At 43.8% G+C, this 20,411-nt stretch overlaps 2 protein-coding genes across 5 annotated transcripts in view; one reads left to right on the top strand and one right to left on the bottom strand.

The window, feature by feature from the left end:
- The first annotated feature begins 4,556 nt into the window (after positions 1 to 4,556).
- GPHA2 (glycoprotein hormone subunit alpha 2) lies at positions 4,557 to 9,928 on the top strand. Its single transcript, XM_075326297.1, has 3 exons — positions 4,557 to 4,653; positions 7,780 to 7,964; positions 9,827 to 9,928. The coding sequence occupies exons 1-3, from the start codon at positions 4,557 to 4,559 to the stop codon at positions 9,926 to 9,928; spliced, it is 384 nt and encodes a 127-aa protein (XP_075182412.1).
- A 6,018-nt stretch (positions 9,929 to 15,946) lies between these two features.
- PPP2R5B (protein phosphatase 2 regulatory subunit B'beta) overlaps positions 15,947 to 20,411 on the bottom strand; it is a 127,287-nt gene continuing 122,822 nt past the window's right edge. For all 4 annotated transcript variants that reach the window (XM_075326761.1, XM_075326762.1, XM_075326764.1 and 1 more), the window contains one exon: positions 15,947 to 18,983. In XM_075326761.1, coding sequence (XP_075182876.1) covers positions 18,848 to 18,983 — 136 coding nt within the window. In that variant the 3' untranslated portion in view covers positions 15,947 to 18,847. The remainder of the gene's footprint in view (positions 18,984 to 20,411) is intronic.

Below are 20,411 nucleotides of genomic sequence, written 5' to 3'. Positions count from 1 at the left end.
TTATTTGTCAAGCCAGAACGCAATGTGTGCATTTACCCTTAGTGATCGGGCTTGCAGGTGTTAATCTCTGCTAGCCTGCTAGTTACCTTTTGGATCACATGTTGTGTGAGACCTATCACAGTTACTCCCGCCTTTTTAAGATGGTAGAGCTGTCTTCACATGTGGACTATAGCTTTTGCTAAATCGGTCCGTGTGCTGTTGTGTTCCAGTTGCTGGTGATTTATTGAGTGCTATGGAAATCCTCTTGACATGGGATTATTTTCTCCCTACTCTTTATTTCCTCTTTATCACGTATTGTCCTATATCTCCTTGTGTGCATGCTGTGTGATAGAGTTTTTGGTTTCCCAGTTTGTCTATATCTGTGGATTCAAGCACTTCTGTCCCAGTTCTAACCTGGGGTTTGGGAGAGGGGGTATTAGATGAGAGCTGGCCAGGAGCAGTGCAAGGAAAGCAGCCATCATCATTAGAAGTATCACTAGGATTAGTGACAGGTAGGGCCCCCTAGCCAAAGGGCCAGTCTAGGAGCCCCGGTCCCCTGTTATCCCCTCACATCCTGTGATATTTATGCTATTTAAAACTGACCATCTATGGCCATGTTTAAACAAATTAGAAAACTTTTACGTCAATTTGCATTAAACATGACTTCTGACATATGTATCTGTTGAAATATGGGCAATATCTCCCACCGATGACAGATGTCATGGGTATAATACTGTAACAAATTTCATTAGAAATAAGGTACCGGTGTGCTATACTGTTAGTCATATAAGACTGTTTATATGGTTGTACATAGGGAGTCTTGTGTTTATTGCACATGAATAATACTGACGTGTTCCACATATCACTTATCGCTGTATAGTAATGTACTATAAATTGAGCACCAAACAACATGCTAGATTTTCCAGTACAATGGAGATGAATGAAATACCTTTCAGTGATCATTCGGAAAGCCCCCGAGGGAAGGACATGTAGGACAGGAGAAGGACGGAGGTGTGAATCAGGTGTGGACGGGTGTGTCTAGTACAATACATGGAGGTGTATATATACTCCTGGGGTTGAGACATTTTCCTTAACATTTCATAACCATCTACTTATTACTCAGGTAAGGCATTTGATATTTTTTCTACTTTTAATCATGTTATTGTACATGGGCATCTAAGAAGAGGCGGCAGCACTAGTATGGGTTTATTATTCAGCGCCGATGGTTATTTCTAACTTAAAATATCAGGATATTTCTATTTCAGCAAATGTTCTTATTTTTGTACAAAAAAAATGTATAAAATATCCCAATATAATTTCTTTATTCCTGATTGTTTTCAAAAGCTCATTCATATTGACTTTGTTTGCTCCAAGATAATATATATATATATATATATATTAATTAAATAATATATTTATTATAATATATATATTATAATATATATATATATATATATACATATATATATATATTATAATAAATAAATAAATGTGTATATATATATATATATATATATATATATATATATATATATATATATATATATATGCAACATTATGCACAAGGGACCTCGGCACAGGACAACTCTGATGACCGCACTGTAATTAAATCAGTCCTATGAGGGATTTATCGTCAAGAAGAGTTATTGAAAATCAGGAAGGAATTGATAAAATTTGTTTTATAATTTTTTCAATAATTAAAAGGATCATTCACACTTTATTTTTTACAAATACATAATTATTTTTTGTGTTTTTATTAAAAAAATATTGCTAGCACATTGTTTTTATTATTTGCTTTTTTTGTTTTTGATATGCACATTTTTTTAAGTGTGTTTACACCTAACGACCGGCAGCACTAAATGCTGAGCTACTTCTTTGCCGATTGTCATTTATTAGCCTGTGTACACTGGTAGACCTCAGAGGCGCACTGGATGAATCTGTTTGGCTACGTTTCCACGATATGGATGACAGAGTTCTAGACGTAGTGTCATCCCTACTGCGGAGACACGAGTGTCCTTTGCGGGGAAAAGGCAGCGTCTGTGCCCACAATTAGACTTTGTACAGCTGTGGAGTCTTTTGCTGTTTTCTCCCCACACAGAACACTTGCTGTCATGGGGTCCTTCTCCCATATCACACAATCAACAGAGCAAGAGATGATTGAACACTCCAAAGAACATGTAGTCCAAGCAAGTCAGAAGGTCCATACAATAACACACCACAGAGAGGCTAAAGTAGTCCAGTAATGGGATAAATGTCCCGGGGATGAGTCACAATCCTCCAGCAGTCCTTTTCCAGGGAAATCGAGGTTTCTGAATGGCTCTCTGGGGTGCTGCCTGTAGCTGCAGCTTCTGCCCCAGAGGATGAATCTTCCTGCTTGTCTTTTCTCCTTCTCAGCCAGACTGAATAATCCCCCAGGTAAACAGAGAGTTTGGGTGGATTCCAGGCCCCCCACACTAAGGGACAGAACCACTGCAGGGGGTTATTAACCTGCAGACAGGACGAATAATACATAGAATGGACAGAGCAACACACCCTACACAAAATGATACACAGCCCACAATATCACACCATCACACTTGCGTCTCCGCAAGCATAAATGGACATGCTGAGGCTCAAGAAGCCAGCTAGTGGGCAAGGGATTTCTACAAGTCCCATCCACTGTGCTTGTACTGTAGAACACAGCGTTTTGGACGCAGTGAAAACACGCTGCATTCAAAACGCAGCAGACACTGATTGTGCAAACATACCCTAACAGGTTGATCAGTTCACATGGGCTATCATTGTTTTTGGCAACACTGGTCTCATTAAGAAAGGATAACATGCTGCCGAGAGACAGCACAAAAGATCATTTCCCCCCAAAGAGAATTTTGCTGTTATGTTGGGTGACTGTCAGCCTCTATTTAGATTGCAGAATTATCGTAAAATGAGAATTTGTAGGAATGCATATTGTTAATTTTGGAGTTTAAAAGGACCTTTATTTTCAGTACTTTGCATGTTTCAATGGATTATCATCAGAAAAGTCAGTGGGTTGCTTTAAGGCTATGTGCGCACTAGAGCTTTTTACCCGCGGATTTACCCGCGGATTTGCCGCGGAAATTTCTTGAGAAATGTCTGCAATCTTTGTGCAGACATTTCCCAGCAATTTCTATGGAAAAAAAAAAAAGCTGTGCGCACTTGTGCGGATTTTTCTCAAGAAATTTCCGCATGAAGAATTTCTCCAGAAACTTTCTTGAGAAAATGAACATGTCCATTATTTCCGCAGGTACCCTGCGGATTTCTGCAGTACAGCCTGCAAAAATCCGCAGGGAACCACCCGCGGGAAAATCGCGGCAATTCCGCGGCTAATCCGCGGCAAATCCGCATGCGGATTTGGTGCGGAATTTTTCCGGAGGTCCGGAAATCTTTCACTCCCAGAAGTTTCTCGAGAAATTTTCTTGAGAAACTTCACATCTCTCTAGTGCGCACATAGCCTAAAAGCCCATTCCCTGATTTTGCATGGAAAACATGCGTATTTCATCCTTTTTGTTTTTTTATTATCTATACATCATCAACATCGCATGCACGGCAAAAAAAAATAAAATAAAGTGAACTCTTTTATAAAGAACAAAAATGGAACAGTCCAGATCAAAACAGACAACTGAGCAAATATGTACAAAAAATGAATACAGAACAGAAAGAAATAGAGGAAAAATAGTTACAAAATTTGCATTTGAACAGTAGTTTTTGAAACAAATATAAAGAAACAAAAACATTCATTCCCTGAAATCAGAATATTCCTCTGAGGGCTCACACAAGCTCAGCTCTGCTCAAAAACATATGGGGAACACTTAAACAGGGATTTTGTATTTTGGTACCCCCTTTATTTTTTTGAGCAGTATATATGTATATATATATATATATATATATATATATATATATATATATATATATATATATATATATATATATATATATACACATATATATATGTATATTGCTCAAAAAAATATGGGGAACACATAAGCAAGGATTTTGTATTTCGGTACTCCCTCTACTTGTTTGAGCAGTATATATGTGTGTGTGTGTGTATATATATATGTATATTTATATATATATATATATATATATATATATATATATATATGTTTGTTTTCCACTTTTTGTTGAGTTTTTCTTTACTAAATGTCACTTGACACTGATATTGGAGTGGAGCAAATGAATTTGTGCTGTCCTGATCCAAAATGCAGTCTGATCCACCATGGCTGCCAGATCAGGATGATCTTCGCCTCTGCCCCCGGCATCTTTAACTTGCAATCCTGGTTGCCTCTTACCCTTACTAGGCCACATGACATCATAACGTTGCACTGTTATACAGTATACGTCCTGGATGCAGTAGGAGGACTAGTGATGTCATGAGATTCTGGGTCCTAGTAAGTGCAAAAGGTCACCAGAATACTGACCAAGGATCCCAAGCACAGAAGTGCTCAACTTTAATCAATATAATGTGTTATATAATATAAGTCCGAAATAATCATCCTGATGTCTTTTTCACTTTGACATTTAATCCTGTATTCATTGACTCCACAGATATTTTCACCATGTATCTTGCTTCAGTCTCAGTCTTTCTCATGTTGACTGTCTTGAGCTTTGAGACAAAGAGCATTGTTGCCACCACTCCAGGATGTCAGCTCCATCGTAAGTGATCTCTGCACTAAGATATGTTACAAAAACTAATTTTAGAGAATATGTCGCTATATTCAACACCTCACAGCTGATATAACTGCTGGCTAGGCGCAAGGCAACTATTCCTAAAGATGTGTTTAGTAGTTGTTCTCATTAGCGGTCTCCTTTTGTATTCTTGCAATCTCTCCTGACAGAGTAGTGCTTCGGAGGTAGAGTTGAATGAACCCGAGCTTCGTTGTTTCTACCAAACACAAACTTTACGGAAAAAAACATTCATAGTTTGGATGCTTTACATTTGCAAACTACCCGTAGTCAGTATTTGATTGGCTCGCACTGGGGGTAACAACAGTGTGATTGGATGTAATGTGCACCAAACAAAAACGGAAAAACCCATTCACCCCCGGAAGTGATCTGTTTATGGCTGGCTGTATGTGGGTGGAGACCCGAACTGCCCAATTAGTGACTTCCATTTGGGTTCAGGTCAAGTCCGGGTCCCAAACTGAACTTTATCTAAAGTACAGCAGAACCCGCCAAAGTAAACTTCCACGGGTCCGCTCATCTCTACTTAGGAGTCCTCTGTGCTGTTACCCTACATTTAGGAGTCTTCTGTTTTGCAATAACTCAAGCCGCTCCCCCAATCCAGCCCAATTCTTCTTTGATTAATGGTAGCCCAGCCACCTCTGGCACCGGCCAACTGCCACGGCACTAACTGAACATTGTGTGAGGTTGGCCAACAGGACTATATAGCGCTATTAATTTCACAGCTCTACATAGATTTGGCAATACTCTCCCCACTGGGGCTCACAATCTAAATTCCCTATCTGTTTGTCTTTGGAGTGTAGGAGGAAACCATAGAACCCAGAGGAAACTCAAGATATACAGGCAGAACATACAAACTCCTTGCAGATGTTGTCCTTGGTGGGATTTGAACCCAGCACCCCAGTGCTGCAAGACTGCAGTGCTAACCACTGAACTACTGTGCCACCCATGAAACTTTTACAAGCAGGGCTAGTGTGCACTATAAGGCTATGTGCCCACGGGACAACGTACTTACGGATTTTTCCGCAGGTTTGTCCGCAGGTTTCCTGCAGCTGCTTCCCGGAATTCGCAGCTATTCATTGCTGCGGGTTTCGAGCATTTTTGTTGCGGTAAACCTGCGGGACAAGTGCGGAAATACCTACGGTACTCTGGCCCGGTTTCTCGATAGTGGAGGAGTGGGAATTCCGCAGATATTTCCGCAGGAATAATTGACATGTAGTTACGTGGACATCCGCAGCATATTCCGCAGCCGCACATACCGCAGCATTGATACAGCACTGCCCAAATCCTATAGGGTAACATGGGGAGTGTCTGTACTTGCTTAAACCTGCGGATTTACCTGGAAAAGCCAGATAAATCCGCAGGTTTTCCACGGCAAAATCTGCGGGTACGTTGTCCCGTTGGCACATAGCCTAATAGTAGAAGTATATGTGCCGCCCCTGCAGCGGTCGAACCGCTCGGATCCGGGGTCGCTGCTGTGGCTCGAGGGTCTCCGGACCCGGTGGGTCGCGGCCACTCAAATATAAAGATGGGGGACAATTTACAGGGGATACTAGTTTGTGACGCCACCCGTGGTTCGCGGTAAGGGAGTACCGCCGCTGCCGAAGGGAGTACCCGCTGAAGATGGAGCGGGGCAGCCAGATCACGTTCCCTCCACGGGTAGAGGCCCCGGGACTCTGGATGATGGTGGAGTGGGGGTGCGCAGGGCCAGTTGGAAGCAGGGGAGGATCATGTACTCACTCAGGCAGTATTGGTGGTAGTGCGACGGCAAAGCAGACTCTGAAAACAAGGTGAACCAAGTCTCTGGGTGCCACTGCCCTCTTGGGGGAGCCTGTCTGGGTATGTATCCCCTGTAGTACTGCCAGGTGATCCGGAGCCTGCCTCCTTGCACAAATTTGAAAGTGTCCTTGTGGCCCGTTGGCGTAAAGCTGTCCGGGCTCCACTCCCTCCTTTTTGGTAGTGGAGCTGTGCTCTCAAGGGCTCACGCTTGGGATTTCTGTGGGCTGCATGGGTTGGAAAGCCCTATCCCCCTCATTGTGCTAGTGCCCCTGATCTCTGAGCTTCTTGGGGACAGTCCATAAAGTCACTATCCTCTACAGGTTAATTGCCGGGTTGCCTGAAGCTACTCCCCGGCCTAGGGTCCTGTACCCTGCCGTGCTTTCGGTCGCGGACCGGTTACTAGACTCAGATGCCTCCTGTCCTCCAAGAGACCAGGTCTAGACACCCAGCCTCAATACCCTGCGATCGGTCTCCGACTCCTCCGGGCCCAGACCACCGTCTGCGACGCAACCTGCCATAAACAGGGTACCACACACTCCCCAGCTCCTCACGTCTTGAGTGCTACTACAGACTGACTACTTCCCTCCCACCAGTCTGCCTGACCCCTAGGTGGGCGGCCCTATTCCAGCTCAGCAGCCCACTGGTGTGTCTGACAGGGTGTGGTGTGAGGTGTGGTTGGGATTTTGGATGCTGATGGAGGCAGTACCACAGGTTGGGAATTCAGAACCATGAGTGGTTGAATACTGCACCAAAGAGCAGGAAGTGCAGTACCCTGTGACGCCCTGACTAGTCCAGGGGCGTCACATATATATTTTAAGATTATGTCATAATTGTAGAATATGTGGGTACCACCAATGAAACCGGCATATTTCTGAAGAACAAGACCTCGAAATTCACCGCTGTCAGCTGTGAGGGGGCAGGAGTTATAATAAATTTGTATGGGAATTCCCACCATCTCTCCACAGATGCCGGTCTCACTGGTGACACCTGAATATATAATACATTAATGGCGTACCACAGAATATGATATTTTTTCTTTGTGATGTTGGGTGCTGGCAAAAAAATATTAATACAGTGAAATAACAGAGAGCTATATTTGTTGCAGAATGTAAATTGCTGTAATATTTTGTAATAATATTTGTGTTTTTTTTAGACCAGTTTTACCTTACATTTCATTGATATGTGCCTTGGGCAGTTATTCTGCCATAGAACCAATGCTTCAGCGGCTGAATTATGTCCCTCCACAATACAGTATCCTGTTGATGAATAGTATTATACAATCTTATACATTTTATCATTATTTGTTCCTCTTTACCACAGCATTTAATGTTACTATAAGGAGTGACCGCAAAGGGACTTGTAGAGGAACCCAAGTCATCAATGCCTGTGTGGGATACTGTGAATCCAGTGCATTCCCATCCAAGTATTCGGTTCTGGCAGCCAGCGGATACAAGCACAATATAACATCTGTGTCACAATGCTGTACCATAGGCAAACTACAGAAGGTAAGAGCAGATAACTAAGGCTGAGTTCACATGTCCTGTAATCATCCGTCAGAATGAATCCCGCAGAGATCAGTTGCCGAAATGATTTCTGCCGGATCCGTTTTTTTTTTTTAACATTGGAGTCTATGGAGAAAAAAAACAGTTATTGCTATTTATCTTCCATCTGTAATGGACGCTGTAAGAAAACAACGGATTTGTTACAAATGCACGAAAAATGGATGGCTAAATAGTAATCTGTTAACGAATCCATTCTCCATAGACTCCAATATTAAAACAAACGGATCTGGCAGACATAAGTTATTTAAAAAGGACAAAAAAGTGTTTGCAGAACTTTTTTCCCAACGGATCTCTGCAGGATCCGCTCTAACAGATGATTACAGGATATGTGAACTGAGCCTTATTGAGCTAATATGTCAGATTTCACAAATAATAATAAAAATAACGGATTGGATTTTAAAGGATCCATCTGTATATACTTGATCTATGCAATTTAAAAAAACCCACTCTTCATTCCTGTTCTGGCGCTGCCATGGCCCTGTGTCCTTCCCAGTCATCCATGGCAGGTGGAACAGTCTTCACTCCTGCTTTGGAGCTGCCATGGCCCTGCGTCCATCCCAGTCATATATGGCAGGTGGAACAGTGTTCACTCCTGCTTTGGCGCTGCCATGGCCCTGCGTCCATCCCAGTCCTCCATGGCAGGTGGAGCAGTCTTCACTCCTGCTTTGGTGCTGCCATGGCCCTGCGTCCATCCCAGTCCTCCATGGCAGGTGGAACAGTGTTCACTCCTGCTTTGGCGCTGCCATGGCCCTGCGTCCATCCCAGTCCTCCATGGCAGGTGGAGCAGTCTTCACTCCTGCTTTGGCGCTGCAATGGGCCTGCGTCCATCCCAGTCATCCATGGCAGGTGGAGCAGTCTTCACTCCTGCTTTGGTGCTGCCATGGCCCTGCGTCCATCCCAGTCATCCATGGCAGGTGGAGCAGTCTTCACTCCTGCTTTGGCGCTGCCATGGCCCTGCGTCCATCCCAGTCCTCCATGGCAGGTGGAGCAGTCTTCACTCCTGCTTTGGCGCTGCAATGGCCCTGCGTCCATCCCAGTCATCCATGGCAGGTGGAGCAGTCTTCACTCCTGCATTGGCGCTGCCATGGCCCTGCGTCCATCCCAGTCCTCCATGGCAGGTGGAGCAGTCTTCACTCCTGCTTTGGTGCTGCCATGGCCCTGCGTCCATCCCAGTCCTCCATGGCAGGTGGAGCAGTCTTCACTCCTGCTTTGGTGCTGCCATGGCCCTGCGTCCATCCCAGTTCTCCATGGCAGGTGGAGCAGTCTTCACTCCAGCTTTGGTGCTGCAATGGCCCTGCGTCCATCCTAGTCCTCTATGGCAGGTGGAGCGGTCTTCACTCCTGCTTTGGCGCTGCCATGGCCCTGCGTCCATCCCAGTCCTCCATGGCAGGTGGAGCGGTCTTCACTCTTGCTTTGGCGCTGCCATGGCCCTGCATCCATCCCAGTCCTGTATGGCAGGTAGAGCAGTCTTCACTCCTGTTTGTGACTTCGATGTTTACTAAGACCCAGGATGACCTGACATGATAACATGCAACAACTAATGAGCAGTGGTTTTAAGTTCTATTGGTAAAAAGCTTGTAAGCATTGGAGTCCCTGCAGGAGACTGGACACTGATGATATTCTGTAGTGGTGGCTGGTGACCTGGACAATGAGCAGTATACAGTAGAATTAAAGATTCTCATTGCTAAGTTGCTTCTTTTTATTAGCCCTTCGCCATTTTAACAATTTATGACAATGCTAACTCTTTTTTGTTTGAATCCATTTCTATCCCCCCAAAAATTAAATTACTATTTTTTGTTTTACAGGTGAAGGTTCGACTATTTTGTGGGGCATCTCGATGGGAAGAAATAGAGATGGGTTCAGCAGAGTCGTGCCAATGTGCAACGTGTCGCTCATCCCGGTATTAGTCTGTACATGCACACTCGGCTAGTAGTGGCCAGCTTCAATTCATCAGTAGCCCACTTGTTCTTCATACTGTCGTCCAGCACCCCTTCAGGCATTATTGAAACTTTTAGGTCAGGAGACTACACTGCGACTTTTTTTAGAGCTATGGACAGATTTCAACTATTTCGCTAAAGCTGCAGTCCAGAGCAATACATGGAGTTCAAAGAAATTGGGTGGACTGCAGCATCCACTTAAAGAGGACCAACCACCAGGATTTTCCTATATAAACTAAAGCCAGTGCTATACTGGTGCTATCATGCTGATTCTAAACATACCTTTAGTTGTGAGATCGGATGTATAGTTTCTGAAATACCGGCAAGTAAAGTTTGTGAAATGCACTATTTGATGATAGGTGCTACAGAATATCTAATAGGTGGGTCGGGTTTTGCTAGTTATTCTTGCCCCTCTTTGCCTGCCTGTCCTTCCTCCTCCTGTCCTTCCTCCCCCAGTAATAACAGAGACAGGGGGGAGAAAGGACAGCCAGGCAGACAGGGGTGAGAATAACTAGGAAAACTTGACTCATCTATTAGATATGCTGTAGCTGCTATCAATCAAATAACAGTGCATTTCACAAACTTTACTTGCCTGTATTTCAGAAACTATACACCCGATCTCACAACTAAGGGTATGTATAGAATCAGCATGATAGCACCAGTATAGCACTGGCTTTTATATATGAAATTCCTGGTGGTTGGTCCTCTTTAATAGATAAAATCAATGAATGAGTAGTGTTACATAAAGCCATAGTGTAGCCCAAGCCATATACAAACTGATACTAAACCAACAGCGGCCAATCTCCATATAACTCATCTTGTCTTTGTTTCAATCTTTATTTATATTAATATGTAACATTATTTATAAATATATATATAAAAATAACTTGTGCTTTGGTCAGATCTGAATGGAAATTCTGTTCTTAGATGTGTTATTATTTTATTTAAGTATTTATAATAATTGTGGTTCAGTTATTTTACAATAAAATGATACATTTATTTATTGGCCTCGGCAATTTGTTTTTGGACTTACTAAAAGGGTAATTTCCTAATTATTGGATAGGCGATAACTTACTGACTGCTGCTACCTGCAGTAATCCCATGACCAGTGCTCTTCTCCCTGAGGGGTACATTGCACGTTGCAACATCGCTAGCATCGGCTAGTGATGCCGAGCGCGATAGCACCCGCCCCCGTCGCACATGCGATATCTTGTGATAGCTGCCGTAGCGAACATTATCGCTACGGCAGCTTCACACGCACTTACCTGCCCTGCGACAGCGCTCTGGCCGGCGACCCGCCTCCTTCCTAAGGGGGCAGGTCGTGCGGCGTCACAGCGACGTCACACGGCAGGCGGCCAATAGAAGCGGAGGGGCGGGGATGAGCGGGACATAAACATCCCGCCCACCTCCTTCCTTCCGCATAGCCGGTGGAGGCAGGTAAGGAGATGTTCCTCACTCCTGCGGCTTCACACACAGCAATGTGTGCTGCCGCAGGAACGAGGAACAACATCGTATCTCCTATTGGTGCGACATTATGAAAATGACCGACGCTACACAGATCACCAATTTACGACGCTTTTGCGATCGTTTATCGGCGCATCTAGGCTTTAGACATTGCGACGTCGTTACCGCCGCCGGATGAGCGTCACTTTCGATTTGACCCCGACGATATCGCAGTAGCGATGTCGCAGCATGCAAAGTAGCCCTAAAGGATACTTTACACGCTGCGACATCGCTAGCGATCGCATTAGCAATGTGAAATTCTAGATCGCAAAAGATTACACTTGCGATCTAGAATTTCACATCACTAACGAGATCGCTAGCGATGTCGCAGCATGCAAAGCACCCCTAAGAATGGCTTCCGCAGAGCACTGTTCTGAATGAAGAATGCCAATGTAACGTAGCACAGGGTGGTAGCCGTGGTCTAGGTACTTGTCGTTAACACCCCGTCATGTTACATGAAGATGGGTCTTGACTGGGTGTGTTGACTTGTACTTTGGCTGTGCTATGCCCTTGCAGGCTGCATGATGCTGTTGGCTCCAGCTGGGAAGGACCAGATGTTGGACAGTTCAATGAGAGAGACCACCAATCAAAAATAAACTCTTTACTGGACGATAACTTGGTAGGGATTGTGTACAATATATAGCGTGTGCACAGCTTCACAAACGTTTCTCTTACAACAACACAGTCCATTCTTCTTCCAGTCTACCTGTCACGGCTTCAATGTCTCAGTTACATCCCCACCCCCCACCTCAGCACTACAGTTCAGTTAGTGAGCGTCCTATTCTCAACGAGGTTCCTCATCTTCTTCCTCTTACAGGAATGAATTTATCAATATGATCTGTCTTCAGCTTTTCTACTTCTGAGACATTTGGACTCCTGCCCATGGCACTCTCTTCATCTCTCCTTCTGTTCCATCCTGGCCCTGGTACTTTTCTGAGTTACAAACTCGTGGACGTTCTGCTAGGCGACCCATTTTAGGACCCGTCCTCGGTTGATCACTTTGCCCTTTGGTCAATTTTTTTCTCGTTCTCTCAGCATCACGCTATCCACTGTTCCGGTCTCCTCTCGCGTCAGGGACACCCACTTCACGCGGCTCTGCTCACTAGTCAGACCATAGATCTGCTCTTACTGCACACTGGGCCCGGTCTGATCTCCTGACAGAAAGCTGTTTCTATCCGTTCACTATAGTCCCAAACATTAACCCTAATGCTCCCTAATTTTTATTTTAGCAAATTAAAAAAGCCATCTTGCGTGTGTCTGACAGAAAAAGTATTCTTAGATCTTAGCTTCAGACAACGTGTTTCGACGTGCTTGATGTCTTCATCATGGTCTAAGTTGAAGATGTCAAGCACGTTGAAACGCGTTGTCTGAAGCCAAGATCTAAGAATACTTTTTGCCTGTCAGACACACGCAAGATGTTTTTTTTAATATACTAAAATGAAAGTTATATTTTAATTCACAAGACCGCTTATTGGAGTGATACGCTGGATGAAAAACGCTTATTTTCTATCTTGATTTCTGGGTGTGCTTCCACCCCTCCCTCCCGTGTCGGATCCTCCTGAGTCTACAGCCATCTAACCGGACAACTGAGTGGGGTAATCTGGCTCTTGTATACTTACCTTGAATGCTCTCTAATGTCAACAAAATACTATCTGTCATTAATAACACATATCACAATACACATAATGCACTATTTCACCAGGTTTGGAGGTAGAAAAGGGCCTCTCACCTGTTGGGCCCTGTGCGACTGCTTAAGTTGCACGAATGGTCTGTCTGACCCATAGATAGATAGACTGGCTAGAGAGAATTTCTCTTTAGTCATATACCATTGCCATGCTGCTGACACTATATTTCTTAGACCAATAGGTGTCACTGCTGTACAGGTTGAAATTCTTCCATGAGATTTCCACTTTAGGAGGAGATTTGGAAACCTGGTTTTTTAAACTTTTTATGATCTCACCCCAGAATCCAGAGTTTACACTTCCACGAGTTTTCAAGTTCACGGTTTCCAGCATCTGAGAGATTACAGTGGATAACTTTGTTAAAGTAAAAATACATTCTTTTGCATTTGTAAACCTACTGAAAGTTACTGCAATGATGATTATAGATTTATGTTAAAGGGAACCTGTCATCAGTTTTTTCAGTAGTAAACCAAAAGAATCACCTTCTGCAGCTCCTGGGCTGCATTCTATGAAGGTGCACCTTATTGCTGACTCCCCTTGCAGACCCCAGAAATAACTATAAAATTTGACCACCACGCATGCTAATGACCTGTTCAGGTCAGATGGGCATGCTCATTTTCGGCTCCTGTCCCTCCTTCTGGCCTTGTTCGCTGTCCTCCTATCATGATTGCTCTGCCAAATCTCGCGCCTGTGCAGTCGTTCACAGCTCGGGCAGGCGCAGTTCGCTCTGCCCCATCATGGGCTGAGCCAAAAACATAGTTGCCCTAACACGAGCCGATGAGGTGTTTGCGCAGGCACAAGATTATGGTCGGGTATGAGGATGATGCAGGTGACGTCATGCACATCGCAGACCATAATCTCGCGCATGTGCAAAGACCTCACTGGCTCATGCGAGGGCAACTATGTTTTCTGCTTGGCCCGCAATGGGGAAGAGCGAACTGCGCCTGCGCGAGCTGGGAATGACTCTGCACAGGAATATAATGCAGCCCAGGAGCTGGAGAAGGTGATACTTTTGGTTTAATACTGAAAAAAAATGGTGACCGGTTCCCTTTAATCCTCTCTGCTCCTGCAGTTGTACCTACCAGCATCAGTTTAACAAAAAAAAGGTCAAGGATGAATTTATAGCAGAATGATTTGTTACTGAATTTTTTTTAAGATTAAAAATCAGTTACATACATCTGGGATTGTTTACAAGACAGAAGTAATTCATACAATTGAAAACTGCGCTTTAATATTGCTGAACGCATTAAAAGAAAGTATCTTCATGGCTGTGTAAGAGGTTCAGTGCCCTGATGCCCTTGAAGAGTGTTTTGATCAAGTATAGAGGTTTTAGACTGATGTATTTAAGTGTGCATTTTTCCTGTGTAATTTGGCCGGCCGTCACTAGGTGTCACTGAATTCCTGGTCCCACATTGTAAGGGAAGGTGAGGGAGTAACAGGCTGGTGTGGATTAAAAGAGGGAGGACTGTCACCAGCACAGAGGAGATATAGGAAAAGCAGCTTCCTGGTACAGGCAGATAGGAGGTAGTGACAAGAAGTGAAAGGACTGTCAGGGTTAGATGCAGCGGAGTAGAGTAGTGTGGTGTGGAGGAGTCAGGCAGAGAGAGAAGAGTCAAGGAGACTGAAGTGAAGTGTGAACCCCTTTAGCTATGGAAAGTGCAGCCAGTAAAACAGAGAAAAAGAGGAGAGCTTCCCTTTCTTAGGCCGGCAGCTGTAAGTAGTGCAGACAGATGACCTATGGGGTCCCTGGAACGGCGAGAATAAGGGTTTCTGGGTTCTAGGAGTCCTCTCGTTTGTATGGAGCGGGATTGTTAGTAAAGAGGAAGATAGAGTGTCCATTCCTCCCCTCCTTGGTGGCCGTAGCAAAAGTGCCGGGTTCTGTAAAGAATGCAATGCCTATGAAACACCCTGATGTAAAAACTGCCTCTATGAAGTGGAAGCTGTGTTTTTACAGTAAAGTTGTTACAGTTTTGACCGGTGGTGGACTCGTTACTGATAGTGCGGTGCGTGATGCCAGTCAGAGTGAATGGGATCCAGAGAAGCCAAATGAAATCCCAGATGAGCAACTTCGAGGTGGTACCACCTCCACACCCACTTCATGCACCACTCTAACCCCCCCCTCACCCGTGTCTGTAGCGTGCTGGGGTGGGGTGAGGACTGCAGTCCTCGCCCATGACTTCTCCTCCCTGGTACGTTACAGCCGCAGTCAAACCATATAATTCTCCAGATCAACCTGCCTTAGGCTACATTCTCACGAGAAGCTTTTGATGTTGCAGAATTTCTGCGCCATTTATTCTCCTATAGTGAAAAGTGTTTTACAGGGCTGATTAGGGAGGGAATTTAGGCATACATGTATGAATGCTGCTGGGGTGGAGAGCAAAGGGGGCCTGACACTACTATTCTTTTTAATAGGCTGCTCCGCAGTACTCTACAGTAGTGACTACTCAATGAATGGAGCTGGACTTGCTCCATTCAAGGTGCTTGCATCCAGAGCTGAAAACAACTCATAGTTGGAGGTGTTGAGTGTCGGGTGCCCATCGATCACATATTGATGAATGTCCTACGTGATAAGTCATCAGTATGGGGTGACTGGACAACCCCATTAACATAGTTATAACGCGTAATTAACTTTGGGAAATATACCCAGATGGAACTGTGTTCTCCAGAATGTGTTTGTGATATGGAGTTTCGGTAGATAGTGGTTGCATTGTTTGGCACCAATATATACATATAGCAAGAGTAATAATTCCAGATTGTAAAATTTTACAATGCCATTACTTTTGAACAAAGCATCACTCAGACATGATTGTTACCCTTATTTTACTCAGCAAGAAGAGTCATGCAAAACATATGGTTTTCCAAAAAAATAATACATCTTTCAGTATTATGTCTGTTTAAAAAGAATCCCTAATATGCCCCCCCCCCTCCGACCTCACTAATTAGATACTAAGCATCCTCTTAATCAGTCACGGATAGTGGAATCGTACAAATATTAAATTCGATTTCTCTAAGACATTCTTTTTTCTTTTATTTTTCATAAAGCTAATGACTAAGTGTGCGAATGAGTATACGTTATCGCCAGTGGTAGACATAAAAACAGGACATATTTCTGAGACCCAGCATTTAATTCAGCAGTGGACAGGTTAAATATCATAGACACCCCCACTCCTCCCCGTTCCCTCCGTGAACTAAACAGATCAAACGCTGACCATAATAAATTACGAAATAAATAATACAATAAATAATTGTTTTAAAAAAATAAAATTGAAAATAAAAACATTGCACGTAATATATTTATATATACTCTCTGCAAATAGGCTATTTTAGACCGTTAATAAGAGGAACAAGGCCCCCTCCCCCACGCTCATACAACTGCATACAATGGCACCTTAGCTCATAATGTGGCTAGGTCTTGCTAGGTTAGGACTCAAAAAAGAACAGCTAAGATCTGGGTCACCGTTTGGGGGGGGATATTTTAGAGGCGATAGTCAGATTTTTCCTCATGATCTGACTCGCGCTCACAGTAGAGGTCAGTCTTTTTTTTTTTCCCAAAAATCTAAAAAAAAAAAATTCACAGAAAAGGCCATTATACATGGTGGCTAAGACAGTTCTGCTTCTCGTATTCATATACTCGGCTGAAATATGCAACTAATTAAAGGGTACACAAATTGATTAATGCAGGAGCAGACACCGACAGAAGAGTACCCCTGTGCAAAAACAATATATGGGCCAATAGCTCATCACAATGCTTTGGAGGTGGCAGTGGCCTCCTAACATTTTGGCCCGGTGCAGCTGCACAGGGAGCACCAGTGGAATGTCCGCCCCTGGATTAATGGGTAGAATAAGGTTATAACGAGACATATTTGATACAATCATATCTTCTTCTGGCCATCTTGTAAACTAGAAGGGTCCTGACTCTAAGTGCCCTTCGGCTAAACTAGAGTATGAAAGTATGACTTGGCTTTCATCTGTAGGGACACGAGACACCATTATTTTTTGCCAAATACAGAAATGAACTGCTAAAGTACTGTCATAAAAGCTCAACTCTGGACATTTTAGACACCAAGTGGACATCTTATTGCAGTGATATCTAAGAATGTAGCTACTGGGCTTGCCTTGAAGTCAGATCTTTACGGAAACTGATTGAGGCCAAAACTTGGCCAGAAAATATCGTCGTCTTTATGTTTATTATCTTCTGGCTTTTAAAGCAAGCATTAAGTCCTCGCAGTCAGTTCTGCCAGTCCAGCTGACCACAGCGCTGTACAGTTGTCTGCCATGAAGCCCAGAACTCTTGCACTCAACAGATGACAATGGGAAGCAGACACGTTGGAAGTTGGATTGGAGATGGGTGGCTACCACCAAGCCCTTGGCTGCTGAAGATGAAGCGGCTTCTTTAATCCATCACGATTGTGTTTGTTCTCCGAGCTCCTACGAAACGATTGTTTGTCTTATTGTTATTCAGCTACAACGAGGGGAGCGACTGGTTGACGACACATTTGTACAGGGAAAGCTAAACACGAATCATTTGCTCTTGTTAAAAAATAGGTTTCCCTTTGTATTATTTCCACGAACAATGTGGTGGTATCATCAAAATGCATCTTGTCGTAATCAAGCAGCATGAAATCTTTTAGAAAGTCTTGGGATTTAAAGAAGGTTTCGAGTGGATGCCAATTGCTATGCTAAAACTTTTCATCGCAACTTATTAAACTTCATCCATGCATTTCCAAAATCCATTATTTCTCATTTCAGTTCTTTCTATTCATAAGCTTCGATAGCCGGCCACGTACATTCTTGGGACTAGCTATCTTACTGGACGGTGGTGGGACAGGACAAGGCTACCTTAAATACTTTGCGCCCATGAACCCAGCATGGTGGTAAGTCCAGAGATAGATCTTAGTTGGACATTATTTTTCTCTCGAATGTTTTCTTACAACAGTAGCAGTGTGTACGTGTAGGGGGTACAGAGGTGGTCATGGTCATCATAGCGGTTCGGAAGTGGCTTCCCAGAAGCCTTGTCTCTTATTGACGGACTAAAGATGATCGTTGGAGAGACTTTCCCAGAAGTCTGCTCTCACAAACACGAAGTGACGGACAGGACACGCAGGCCTTTCCAGAAGCCTCTGTTTTTTTACAAACAGAAAGTGACGATGGTTGTATTTTAAGAAGGCTTTCCCAGAAGCCTCAGCTGTCATGTTCAGAATATGACTGTAGTTGATCTGTGACAGGCTTGCCCGGAAGCCTTTACTTTGACAAAGAGTGACAGGTCCAGGGAACTTCCCAGAAGCCCCTGCTTACTCTGGACAGAGAATGGCAAATTGTTGCAGTGTTTTTCTCCAAGGAGCCTTTCATGTGGTAGAAACCAGCGCAGAGATCCTTCTCCAATGAGACTTTGCTAAGAAGGAACAAGAGATGACAATGGCTTTTCCCAAAAGTCTTTTGGGGTTGATCATTTGCACAGAAGCCTTCAAAATGTTTGACCCCCTTTAGGAATAGGAAATGCACCAGCTACATCATGAAAAGAGACCTGTGATGTCCTGAACCATGTGCCATTGATGGTTCTATGATACCAGCATGAGTGGCTGCTATTCCCCTTCTTAGGGAAGAAGTGAGGAATTTCTCAAACAAAAAGAGGGTAGAATATGGGGAGGAGGGGTGTTTATTGGCTGTAGTGGTCTTAGTGGAAAGTGGTGTTGTTGGGGGTCTTCTAACTTTTACTCGCTCGGCTGTGCTGTAAATTAAGCTGGTTCATCTGCGCTTCTTCTAGGCCGTTCAATTTTTTAAGACGAAGTTCATCCAGTTTTTTCCAAAGCTCCTGACGTTCTTTGTCTCGCTTCAACTCCCTGTGGGATAAAGTGTACATGTTAATAGTGATTTTGCTTATTGAATTGCTCATCTACATTTATGCTTAGGTACAGTTAGGTCCAGAAATATTTGGACAGTGACACAAGTTTTGTTATTTTAGCTGTTTACAAAAACATGTTCAGAAATACAATTATATATATAATATGGGCTGAAAGTGCACACTCCCAGCTGCAATATGAGAGTTTTCACATCCAAATCGGAGAAAGGGTTTAGGAATCATAGCTCTGTAATGCATAGCCTCCTCTTTTTCAAGGGACCAAAAGTAATTGGACAAGGGACTCTAAGGGCTGCAATTAACTCTGAAGGCGTCTCCCTCGTTAACCTGTAATCAATGAAGTAGTTAAAAGGTCTGGGGTTGATTACAGGTGTGTGGTTTTGCATTTGGAAGCTATTGCTGTGACCAGACAACATGCGGTCTAAGGAACTCTCAATTGAGGTGAAGCAGAACATCCTGAGGCTGAAAAAAAAGAAAAAATACATCAGAGAGATAGCAGACATGCTTGGAGTAGCAAAATCAACAGTCGGGTACATTCTGAGAAAAAAGGAATTGACTGGTGAGCTTGGGAACTCAAAAAGGCCTGGGCGTCCACGGATGACAACAGTGGTGGATGATCGCCACATACTTTCGTTGGTGAAGAAGAACCCGTTCACAACATCAACTGAAGTCCAGACCACTCTCAGTGAAGTAGGTGTATCTGTCTCTAAGTCAACAGTAAAGAGAAGACTCCATGAAAGTAAATACAAAGGGTTCACATCTAGATGCAAACCATTCATCAATTCCAAAAATAGACAGGCCAGAGTTAAATTTGCTGAAAAACATCTCATGAAGCCAGCTCAGTTCTGGAAAAGTATTCTATGGACAGATGAGACAAAGATCAACCTGTACCAGAATGATGGGAAGAAAAAAGTTTGGAGAAGAAAGGGAACGGCACATGATCCAAGGCACACCACATCCTCTGTAAAACATGGTGGAGGCAACGTGATGGCATGGGCATGCATGGCTTTCAATGGCACTGGGTCACTTGTGTTTATTGATGACATAACAGCAGACAAGAGTAGCCGGATGAATTCTGAAGTGTACCGGGATATACTTTCAGCCCAGATTCAGCCAAATGCCGCAAAGTTGATCGGACGGCGCTTCATAGTACAGATGGACAATGACCCCAAGCATACAGCCAAAGCTACCCAGGAGTTCATGAGTGCAAAAAAGTGGAACATTCTGCAATGGCCAAGTCAATCACCAGATCTTAACCCAATTGAGCATGCATTTCACTTGCTCAAATCCAGACTTAAGACGGAAAGACCCACAAACAACCAAGACCTGAAGGCTGCAGCTGTAAAGGCCTGGCAAAGCATTAAGAAGGAGGAAACCCAGCGTTTGGTGATGTCCATGGGTTCCAGACTTA

This window comes from Anomaloglossus baeobatrachus, chromosome 10, assembly GCF_048569485.1.
Source record: "Anomaloglossus baeobatrachus isolate aAnoBae1 chromosome 10, aAnoBae1.hap1, whole genome shotgun sequence".
NCBI classification, from domain to species: domain Eukaryota; kingdom Metazoa; phylum Chordata; class Amphibia; order Anura; family Aromobatidae; genus Anomaloglossus; species Anomaloglossus baeobatrachus.
This window is presented reverse-complemented; position numbering and strand designations above follow the sequence as displayed.